Source organism: Zeus faber (genome assembly GCF_960531495.2).
Source record: "Zeus faber genome assembly, chromosome: 14".
Taxonomy (NCBI): Eukaryota; Metazoa; Chordata; class Actinopteri; order Zeiformes; family Zeidae; genus Zeus; species Zeus faber.
Window position 1 is genome coordinate 22,838,853 of NC_137200.1, and position 12,188 is coordinate 22,851,040.

At 40.1% G+C, this 12,188-nt stretch overlaps 1 protein-coding gene across 1 annotated transcript; it reads left to right on the plus strand.

The window, feature by feature from the left end:
- The first annotated feature begins 1,072 nt into the window (after positions 1–1,072).
- LOC307239674 (protein NipSnap homolog 2) lies at positions 1,073–12,002 on the plus strand. Its single transcript, XM_080013187.1, has 10 exons — positions 1,073–1,231; positions 4,499–4,638; positions 5,403–5,448; positions 6,149–6,243; positions 7,538–7,608; positions 8,817–8,957; positions 9,053–9,084; positions 9,789–9,883; positions 10,198–10,281; positions 10,971–12,002. The coding sequence occupies exons 1-10, from the start codon at positions 1,155–1,157 to the stop codon at positions 11,033–11,035; spliced, it is 846 nt and encodes a 281-aa protein (XP_079869313.1). The 5' UTR covers positions 1,073–1,154; the 3' UTR covers positions 11,036–12,002.
- The last annotated feature ends 186 nt before the right edge of the window (positions 12,003–12,188 follow it).

The window sequence follows — 12,188 nt, forward strand, 5'->3', positions numbered from 1 at the left end:
ATGGTAATTACCCACAGAAATACCACAACATTTTTTCATGTTTCATGGAAACATAACTTATTGAAAATGTAATCCAAGGAAAGAAGTCACCACTAAAAGTTCAACTACACAGTAAACCTCCGTAAAAACGTATTGATGGGCACAAGACCAAACGTCACCTGCCGTCTCTGATACCGCACATGTCCTTTCACACACAACACGGTAAGTTATAACAATGGCGAGGTTTGATTTTAAGTAAAAACTAAACGGTGGTTTTAAATAAACTTCCTGAATTAACAGTTTCCTACAGATAAATGTAGCACACGCAAATAAAAGTGTTAAGTATTGAAAAGTTCTTCCATAATAATTACAATGCCAAATTAATGTTAAAGTTCCTTAACTGTTGTCTGCATTACAGTACAATACAGACAACTAATCTATTCAACTGAATTTTACACTTGTAGAACTATTAACAGAAAAAATACAATGAAGTACTAATTAAAACGAACATTTAATTATTATATTTATAAAATAAAATGTATTTCTTATTATTGTTAGATTAAGTAGTTACAAAGTTTATTTTGTAAAAAATGGCCGAGACTTGGCGTTGGCGTATTTGAGAATACATAACATTTGGTATAAGGATGAAGAATTGAAAAATGACACGACAAACCTGGACCCCTTGTATTGCTGCCTGCAGATATATTCATTATTATTATTGCTAATAATAATAATAATAATAATAATAATAATAAGAAGAAGAAGAAGAAGAAGAAGAAGAAGAAGAAGAAGAAGAAGAAGAAGAAGAAGAAGAAGAAGAATGATAATGATAATAATAATAGTAATATTATTGTTATTATTATTATTATTATTTTTATCATTATTATTATTATTATTATTATTATTATTATTATTATTATTATTATTATTATTATTAAGAGTTACAAGGTCTAAATGGCAGCCTGTGGAATCACGTGTACTTCTATTTTTATTTTTTATTTTTTTTTTATGAAGGACTTTGATGTCAGGGCACCGGATATTATAAGTATTTTTACTTTTAATCAGAGCAAGTACTTAAATACTTCTCTCCAGTCGCCAAGTCGACGTGGTACCTTTACTTTATTTGCTGGAGTCGTGAAGCTCGGCGGGTCAGCTGACCGCAGCCTTCGGGGAACATGGCGGCCAGAGTCCTTCACTGTGCGGGGAGCCGCGTCAGGCACTCCGGGGCCGGACAGGTCACGCTCATCACCAGGTCGGTTCACCCCGGTAACGCCGGGCATTTACCCACCCGACTCCCGATACAAAGGATAACAAAAAAAAAAAGGCCGAGCGGGGGGAGTGAAGCTCCGGTGACAGACCTGGTTAGTTAAGTGTGGCTTAGCACGCTAGCGGCTAGTTAGCCTCAGCTTGGCGGACTTCCTAGTCTACTTCAGCGCTGTGTAGCTTAGCATGCTAGCGACTAGTCGGCTTTTGCCAGTGTGTCAGGGGTTTGTAAACTTGTTTACTTTACCGTTAGTGACGATTTTTGCCTTCATTTAAATCCAGATGGAAAGCTAGCAACCAAAATAAACGTATTCATCGTGTGGTTTCCAGTGTTCCTCCTCTGGGTCTCAGTATATACTTGGTTTAGAAACAGACCAAAGCTTGGACGTTTGTCAAACTGAATTTAATGAAAATTTTGAAGCAAAGGGGGGGGAAATCTTAAAAACATGTTATGTGCGACACAGTCGTAGAACTTGCCGACCCCGAGTTCACCGCTTTGGATATCTGTTTGTATGCGAGGTGTGAAAAAGCTGCTCTGGGCCAGTTTTAAATATAGCTCCAGGCAGCAACACACGGGGGCTCCGGTTGAGTCGTCCGTGTTACAATTTTCCTAGTTCTGTGAAACGCAGCACGAGTTGCAAAAGGCAGCTTGCCTGCTTGTTGGCTGTAAATCACGCTTTGTCTTTGGTATAACTTGCCTTGTGGGGTGACGGAGTGACGACCTTCCGTGGATTGTTCATCGTTTTCTACAAAAATAATAAGGATAGTAATGACAGCAGCTTGTGGTGCGTTTCCACAACTGGTTGGATCTTGGATATAAACAGTGTTCAGCTCTTGAGGAAACTTGGGTCTTTCTTTTGAGTCTGTGGCACTAAACTAAAACCTCCAGGCCTTAAAGCTGCTTTTTATACCACTAAATTGTGCTTCACACTGAATCTGCAAAAGGCCTTTCTACGTGACGCGTTCTCCGACATGACAGGAGAAGTAGGACAAAATAGAAGAAGGCGGCTAAACAGCAAACATGGCTGCACACAGAGTATTTGAGCTCACTGATTACTGCTCATGGTGGCTAAACCGACAAAAGCGCTGGAGAAGGAGCTGGTCCGCCCGCCCATTCCACGCTGAGACACCACAGGGTCTTGTGCCGGCAAGGTACCGTAATCAGGAGAACCGGCGTCCTGCTCAGATTAGGCAGATTAGGGCTGTGACAATAACTGCATTTTTTTTTTCCCAATTTCATTTTTTGCTGGTGAAAGCTACTGGAGGATGTCAAATGTAAACACAATCATTGTTTGGTTACCATCGTTGACCGTCTTCCATCCTGTGTTCGTGAACTTCTGGAGAAAACTTTCAGTTGCTCCGCTCAGTCAGCTCCGGCCCCTCACTTCAGTTTTGCTGCGGAGGGGGAGGCACAGTCCATTCAACATATGGGGGATTTTGTGCGTGCGTGCGTGCGTGTGTGTGTGTGTGTTTAATTATTTTTATGGCTGTAACCAACTCAGAATTTTGTCAGTCGAATCGATTTGGTTGTTCAATGCAAACAAAATCAACATCAACACAATAATACATTATACAATATATAATATATTAATATGTATTTTCCAGCAGGGGTGGATTTAAGTGCCAACTGACACTTTGGGAACTAATGAATTTATTGGTGAAATAAAAATACATATATGAGAATGCGACATCCCTTTCCCTTCCTGGGTCAAACATTTGTCCCCCTCAATAAAAGTCATTGTAAACACAACTATATAATTTTAAATAATCGCAGCTCCCTCTCTGACGGTACCGGCTGTGGTCACAGCGTGTCAGCGATGGGTCGCCCGTGATCGGTGCAACAGAACGGGGTGTTTTTATCTGTTAAGTAGGTTATTTTCTATTACTCTGTTTCCTTAAGGAATGAAACAAGCACCATGTGTGATGGGGACACTCTTACCCCCCTCTCCCCCCCACAGCCCTAGCTCATATATTTGATTACGGGACAAACTGAACTATGGAACCAAGTCACAATGCAATTATACTCCCTCGTTGCAAGATTCCCTAAAAATATACCACACACCAATAAAAACGTAACGTTTTATTTGTAAACGGCACCATGACTTAACCGTGACCCCATACATTTTAGGGCCCAACTGATGCCATATTTTTGGGTCCGATGCTGATACAGAATCCTATCCCATCGATTACCGATGTATTGACTGATATTTTGCCAAAAAGTGCAACATTTTTAATTAATATTTTATTAAAGTTTGTATATTTGAGACAGTTTAACATATAAGCAAACAACTAATTAAAATTAAACACATAAAGAACTTTTTGATGAATTCAAAAACTGTCAAAGATGATATAACTTTTTTTTATTTTTCCCTGAGTTCAAGTAAACATCATCACTTTCGAAAATAATTCCTTTTACGGGTTTCCAATGAATGCAGCATTGCTTCCTGCCTGGAGAACTGTGTCTGACGCGAATGTAAACAAACATGGAGGGATTTATAATACCTAGTCTCGGACTTCTGCGCTTATTTTGGTGAGTAACTTAAAAGTAGCGTAAAACAAAAGTACAAAATTGGTAATCAAGTTCAAGAGATTATTTGTCACATACATATACATACGGTCATACATGGTCATACAAGGTGCTTGCGCAGGCGGCCGCAAATGTTTTATTTGTTTTTTATACTTATTCAAAAATCGTGACACATCGGCTGCATAACTGCCAATCCCGATGTGGACAAAAAAGTAAATTTATGACCGATACTGGTTGGGCGCTATTTAATATACAATAATATCACCAAACCTCAATGAGCTGTTTGCGTATACTATTTTGTCTCCTCCTCAAAATGAATTGGCAGTCTCTGAATTTCATGTCTGACTTGTGCTGCGGATCAATTTTGGCCAACATAGAAGTCACAGATCATAAGTAGTCAGAAATATCAAATGGAGTGTATGTTCTCTCCATGTTCCCGTGGGTTAACTCCGGTTGCTCCGTTTTCCCATCACCCTAAACATGTGCATGTTAAGGCATGTTAAGGTTAGACACAATGCCCCTGAGCAAGGCACCTGCCATGATCTGGAGTAGGTCCCCGGGCGCCGCTACGGGACAGCCCACTGCTCCTAGAAACGTGCAATACTAGCAATGGGTCAAATGCAGAAAACAAATTTCCCCCTGAAAGATTAATAAAGTGTACGAAATACAAAATACCCCAAAAACAATTGCCCCAAGTTATTAACCGTACGCCTCGTCCTCCCCCTTTAGGAGCCTTTCTGCGTCCACCAACCGGCAGCGTGAGGACAGCTGGTTCAAGTCACTGTTTGTCAGGAAGGTGGATCCCCGAAAAGACGCCCACTCCCACCTGCTGGCCAAGAAGGAGGACAACAACCTGTACAAGATCCAGTGTATGTACCTGATACAGGTTTGGGTCTGATTTGACAGTTTTATGACCGGACGAACAATATATAGTGTGGCTGAAAATGACTGAAATTATGACTGAATCACAAACTATTAGCAGTTTGTTAGTTCATGACCAATAATTATTCATAACAGTGAATAATAATCAATGTTAATCACATTTAGAGTTGCCTAAAACGGTGGCACAATTTCAACACTCGTAAAAAAGTGACATCACTCTCTTAGAAAAGTGATGTCACACTCATGACTCATTTGTTTCCTGAGAGAACACAATTTTGAAGCTTTCTGGATTCAGCAAAGAATTACTGGAATACTATGGTGTAGAAAAAGTAATCTCATTAAAATGAACCAGAATATGAAGCCTGGTGTCTTATTTATTTATTTTGCATATAATGGAAGCAAACAAATAAAGAACTTGAAAATAAACAAATGAATGGGGGAAGAAAAAAAAAAAAGAATAAAACATGATAAATCTTTCTTCATAGCTAAAAAAAAATATTATTTGAATAGTAAAATCTTTCATTATGACTTGCTATTTATTTATACACAACCAACCATTCACTGGCTTTGTTTGTCCTGATGGCCCGTGGCATCAGATTACTGTGAGCCGTGGCCCTCTTTTTCCTGACAGGATTACACAGGATTAACAGAACACTTGTTTCTACCACTTCTCTTGAATTTCAATATTTTCTTCTTTTTAGTCTGTCCCACAACGCTTTGCTTCACTCCAGTGTTTCTGTTTCTCTTCCAGTTCACAACGTCAAGCCCGAGTGCCTCGATGCCTACAACAAGCTCTGGTGAGAGGCTTTAATTGACTTTGTCATTTAGCACAGTGTTTTTACACTTTTTTACAATGAAATAATCCCACGGCGACGCCACTATCCTGTTAACCTCTAAAGTCGTCAGAAACATGTAGAACTGGGTTGATTATTATGGCATGGAAAACAAATCTTTCAAATGGCACAGAAGTGAGGAGCTACTCTTGCTAAAGAGTGGCTGAGCAAGTGAAACTTCAATTCACAAACCAACTGAATCTTGACTCTTCAAGAACTGGATCACAAAAAATAATCAAACGCATAGTTGTCGCTTTCATAGTGAAAAGTGTTCCGATGAACACAGCGCTGCTCTTCTCTCCAGAACAGATGAATTAGTGCAGCCTTGCAATTTTGGTCTTGCAACACAAAAGCTAATCTCCATTTAGGCTTGGGCAGATTTACGATGAAATCGGCTACGACTCCATCGATCGCGATTGACATTGATCGATGGGATCTGGTGATGGGATCTCACTTCCCACGCTCTGCAGTCCCGTGCAGAGACTTTAAAAGGGGCAGGTGCTCAACATAAAAAATTGTCATTAGGTTATTGTATATTGCTTTACTTATTTGTATTTCCAGATGTTATAATGTCTTGTACATTTTTAGGTTCATTGTGTATATTGCCATTTTGTATTTTCAAATTTTATTCTATTGCCTTAATATTATTATTGTGTGTGTCCAGTGAGGACGTCCTGCCGTCCATCCACGCGGACCCCCACTACCCCTGTGAGCTGGTGGGGACCTGGAACACATGGTATGGGGAGCAGGACCAGGCAGGTGAGTTATAATTCTTCTTCTTCTTCTTCTTTTTCTTATTATTATTATTATTGCTATTATTAGGGGTCCAGTCATTATACAAAAAACAATACATTTTGATCTTGCCGTTTTTCGGGACAAAAGTATCTGAAACATGACAATCTCAGTTACGCACAGACATGGATGAGGTCTTGTGAGAAACGAGACGTGTCGGACGTCTTTTTGTTGGAGATTGAGCAGAGCAGAAATGAGTGAAAAAGTCGTAATTCTACCGGAATATGAAGAACGCTGAGGTGGTTTGATTAGTTTCAGGAGCGTGCACTGCACACGAAACCCAGAAAACTTGAGTCAGTAACAGAAGCCCTCTCTGTACCGCAGGAAGTTCTAAGAACCTTTGGAGGAACCGTCCCTTTCTTTTGTGTTGGCACTGCGTGATCCAGGAACGATCGTAACTGTTAAAACATCGTTCTTGAGGGATATTTAAACTGAACGACAGAAAAGGGACATTCAGTGACATAAGAACATGGTGATTGGTGCAGACTTAAGTCCAAGGTGATTGGTCGAACACATGAGCAACATGAAAAATTAGATACTTCATTTAAAGTCAACATGTCTATTTCTACACAATTTATTTCAAAAACATTAAATGTAAAGGCAAATTACAGCATTATGGACACTCGGAAAATTGTACCTAACATGACTAAACTGGACCCCGTGTATTGCTGCTTGCAGCTGTATTTAGGGGTCAAACAGAGGGTCAAAGGGTCAAACGCCACAAACATTTCATGGTTCAACTTTCATCCAAATCGATCCCCATACGGAGCAGAAATTTGTGGAAAACTGACCAAATTTGACCCAAATCACCCCAGTGGTCATGAGTCACCGACACGCCAAACTACCTACAACAGAGCTGCAACTATCTGGAGCACAACAATGACAGGAGCTTCCAACATGGTTGACATCTCGTTTGAACCGGTACGTCGCAATCATCTCGTGGTTTGTTTCATCCAAAGTGTGATTAGTGAAAAACCGACCAAATTTGACCCATGACGGAGTTCTCAGAACTACGAGCATTCCTTGTTCCTGCGGTGCGGACACAAATAAAGGGAAGGTTCCTCCAAAAATTTCTAAGAGCTACGAAAAGGTTACTGCGGTGCGAAAACGCCTTTAGATATGGAAAGTTTTGTGTGATTACAAATTATTATTATTATTATTATTATTCTAAAATAGAAATGTGTTGTGATACTGTGATTGTCATATGGGTAGATGGGGGGGAAAAAGCTGACGGTTTTTGCCTTTAATCTCCGTGTCCTAGTTCACCTGTGGAGATATCGAGGAGGATATCCAGCGCTCACCGACGTCATGAGCAAACTGCGGCAAAACAAGGTGCCTTCACCGTCGCGGATCTGTCCTCTTATTGTTATTTAGTTATGGCTATTTGTTTCTGTGGTTTTGTGTCTGATTAGCCGGGTTTAATTGCTTTGTTACATATCAGTGTAGTTAAGTAAGTTATTTCCTTTGCAGTAGTGATGTTGTGAGTAGAATTATGGGTTTAGGTCTAAATGATTACTTGAGCGTGAAGGGGGCCCCAGGGAAGGGTTTGCAGGTTGAGGTGTTTGCAGCGGTGCTCTTGGGGATGGGGTGGGCGATTCTACATTTTGAGACGTTGCCGGACTTCACAGCATTCTGTGAAGTCCAGTGTGTCAGCGTGGGGGGACCCTAGATTCTAATACTGTTTTCACACCAAAATTAGGGGGTTGACCCGGGTTTTTATTTTTTATTTTTTCTTAAACCCGCTAAAAATAGGCGATTGAGGCCTTTCCCATTGCCAGGAGAAATGCCTTTTTTTTCTGGTGCGTCACTTGGACATGTCGGAAAAGGGGCGTGTCCTGGTTCCAATATGATTGAGAATAAAACAGTAGAGCAGACAGCAACTTAAACAAACAACAACATACAACTGTAAAACTAAAAAAGTATTTTGAGCCGTTCAAAAGAATCGGATCGTTCATGAGCGACCCAACAAGACGGCGGAAGCAGCCTGGAGCATGCGTGGCGGGGTCCTCAGCGGCGGGGAGCGTGGGGGGTTCTCCGCTGTTGTCCCCACGTGGCGTTCACCACACTCACAACATTTCATGGTCCCCCATGTGGAAAAAAAAGTCAAAAAATTCTGATTTTGGATTCTAAATGTGATATGAAATGTTGTAATCATACACGGGTATTCCCGTCTATTTATGCACCGGCGAATTTCAACGCACCGTCCCATCAATTAAAAGCTGTGTCTATTGCAGGGTCATTTGATATTATTTGTGTTTAATAGGGGGTTTTCTGTTTACGTTGTGTAGTAGTACGTTAGTTATTGATTATTTCTGTTTTTTGACTTGTTTTCACATTGGTGCAATTTCTATGACTTAACCTGCAGCTGTATTTTTTCTCTTTTGGTATTTGTATTTTTTATTAAAAAAAATGACATTCCTTGTGTATGTAAATGTACTTGGCCGAACAAACAGTTTATGATTCGGAAATGACCACAGTGGTCTACAGATATGATGAAAAATACAATTTCTATTTGCTAAATTTGTTATACCTGACCTCAGGAGTTCACGGACTACCGGGAGGAGCGGGGGAAGATGCTGCTCTCCCGTCGCAACCAGCTGCTGCTGGAGTTCAGCTTCTGGAATGAGCCGGTTCCCCGTCCGGGTCCGAACATCTACGAGCTGCGGTCCTACCAGCTCCGGGTAAATAATGAGGGGGGGTGTTTTAAACTCATTCATAGGCTAGTCTGGCTGTAAAACTCCTCCTTTTACAAATCTCCTTTCCCCCCATTTCTCAGCCAGGAACCATGATCGAGTGGGGAAATTACTGGTAAGGACACCTTTCTCACATCACAAATCTTAAGAGTGTGACGTGACTTTTGTTGACAAGTGGGACAAGACCTGCTTACTAACGGGACACAACTCTGTTCACAAGTCGGACACGACTTTGTTTACAAGTGGTGCGCAACTTTTTTTTATTTTATTAATTTTTTTTTTTAACGAGTGGGGCGAACCTTTTTTGACAGAGTGTGACATAACTTTCGGCGCACATTTTCCTTGAATTACCGTCACTCGGTGTATTTTGTCATTTTGTTGAGTGCATTGAAAACAGTCTCTGTCATGTTGTCGTCTTTTCAGAAGTTTAGAAGCTGAATATGAGTGAACGGTACTCCTGGCCTTGTGTCATCTATGCATGACATACGAGCATGAGTGGATGAGGATAATCTCCAAAGGCTGTGCAACTGATTGATCAAATTTAAGCCCAATTTCAGATTAGTGAAGTAATATCCTGCAATTATAGTTGGATATAGAAAACATAGGTCAAGTAATTTAACCAGGGTTTGATTTGAAGCATGAACATCCGTTTCTTTTAATTCATGATCAATTTAACTGGATTGGAAAAATAATTGGGTTATTAATCATTGGTTCTGTGAAACACGGCAATCAACACATTTTGCTCTCACATGAGCTTGTTGTGCTCAGTGCGCAACAAGTGCCCTGCCGCGTGTCGTGAATAGTTTGTGCGTTCTTCAGGGCACGGGCCATCGAATTCCGCCAGCAGAACCACGAGGCCGTGGGGGGATTCTTCTCCCAGATCGGAAGCCTCTACATGGTTCACCACCTGTGGGGTGAGTTCCCGCGGTTCCAAAATTAGACTCGTCCCCGCCGGGAAGTTCAGGTGCTGCGGTAGCAAAAGCGATCAGAAGTTGAGAAGCTGAAAATAAAAATTGTAATTTAAATAACAGATTCAAACGTACATCTGTCGGAAAGGTTCCAGAAATGTGGGTTTGTTCATCGAAATAGCAACAACTTCTACAATTGTTGAATTGTATCTACTATATATGAATGTAGGTTTAGCTTTTTTTATGACTTTTCCACAAGGGGAGGGGAGGGGGGGTGAGAGGGAGAGAGAGAGAGAGAATTAATGGATTTTTGTTCTCAGCCTACAAAGATCTCCAGTCGAGAGAAGACACCAGGAACGCCGCCTGGCAGCACGACGGCTGGGATGAGGTGGTTTATTACACAGGTAAAAAGTCAAAGGGAAATGGTCATATTCACTGTAAATAATATTGGATGGATGATAATGGATATCTAAAAAACTTTCTTTTTTTATTATATATATATATATTTTTTTTTGTTAAGATCGGGTTCTCAAGGCTCTGCTATAGTCACCGCACTAAATGACACTACTATAAACCAGGCTGAAGCGTGTTTTGGTGTAATGCTAATTGCTAACGCTAGCTCCCTCGTACAAGGCAATGGATGGCAGTTTTTATTCTTTATCTCCGTGTCTGGAGGTCACACCCTCCAACATCTGGAAGGAAATACAATCATCCGAACCATTTAATACTTGGCCAATAATTGCTAATAGCCAACTAATGTTTTGCACTTTTTGGCAAAGATTATGGCACAAAGAAAACTTTAGTCTGACTTAAATTATGTGTTATTGAGGGGGACAACTGTTTTTCCCAGAAAGGGAAAGGGATGTCTGATTCTCATATGTATTTTTATTTCACCAATAAATCCATTAGTTCCCAAAGTGTCAGTTGGTACTTAAATCCACCCCTACTGGAAAATATATATTATATATTGTATAATGTATTATTGTGTTAAGGTTGATTTTGACCCAAGCTGATTTATATTTATTCTTAAAAAAAAAGGCATTTGAATTTCACTTGAACTTTCATCTCTCTCTCTTTTGTCCCTCCCCACTAGTTCCTCTTATTCAGCACATGGAGTCAAGAATAATGATTCCCATGAAGAGTTCACCCTTGAAGTAACCACCACACAGCGACCTTCAGAGGGCAACATCAGCATTTTAGGTCATTATTTCAGTGTCTTTTTCCGGTTCCCCCCCTTCCCCCCCATTGAAATTGTTTCTTTTTAACTACTATTATTTTGGGCCTAAAACAACCTGTCGCAGATCAACTGTGACCGATGGACTGTGTGTAAAACAATTAGCGGAATGTCAGAAGTATAAGTTGGTGTCATCGCCAAACTATGAAATCGACGGCATTGAAGTGTATTTTTAACGCTTTGAAATTCTGCCTTCCATGTCACAAAAGTAGTAACAACACTTTAGCATTTTGCCATGGATGTTATGATTCCTTTTTCTGATTTTTATTTTGAAGTAACCCATCTGTATTAATGCTCATAACTGCTTCTCAGAAGTGAAAATCTGGAGTCTTTAAGTGAGGTTATATGCTTTGGGTTTTTTCCTCTATTCTGGCAAAAATGAACTTACCGATGTTATTATCATATTACATATTATATTTGGCAGTTTAATTAAAATTCTAACACATTTTGTTCTGAAGATGAAAAGGGGGGGAGACTATGCACAAAAACGCTTGAACCAGGAACTTATCTTGCTGGTTGCTATGGTTTTATTAGTTCCAGATTATTTATTTTGACTGATTGTTGAAATGGAGCGTAATCGATCGGTCTCCAGGAGATGCCAATCCCTATCATGGATCATCTTCAATCACTCCAGCTCACCCGAGTGGACCGTCACTTAATTTTGATTTTGTTGTTGTTTTTGTCGATCGTCTGATTGTAGATATAACTAGCGGAGCCGTTAGACCGGACAGGTGGCTCAGTTGTTTTTGTAAATGAAGTGCGAGTTTTTATTACCGTGTGTTGAAGAGTGGGTCGACAACATGGGGAGGAGAGGGGTTTGTCGCAGTTGTGAAATGCAGTGCTTTAGTTGTACATATTTAATTAAACCTCAAATGGGAATTGAAAAACAAAAAAAAAAAGTCTGTCTCACTTTGTTTTACTGGAATGAAATTTTGACGTAAACACTTTTTTTTTCTCAAGATGCCATCTATTTAAACTCATTTAACATGCTATATGCAAAACAAGTAATTTTAAGTAAATCTTTTTTTTTTCCCCCTTTTTATTTCTTTCAAAAGAACATTTTTGTGATTTCAGTAC

Coding starts and splice junctions, on each gene's coding strand:
- LOC307239674 (XM_080013187.1), top strand. CDS start 1,155: ATGGCGGCCAGAGTCCTTCACTGTGCGGGGAGCCGCGTCAGGCACTCC. Junction 4,639..5,402: donor CAACCTGTACAAGATCCAGT/GTATGTACCTGA, acceptor TTTCTCTTCCAG/TTCACAACGTCAAGCCCGAG. Junction 10,282..10,970: donor TGAGGTGGTTTATTACACAG/GTAAAAAGTCAA, acceptor CCTCCCCACTAG/TTCCTCTTATTCAGCACATG.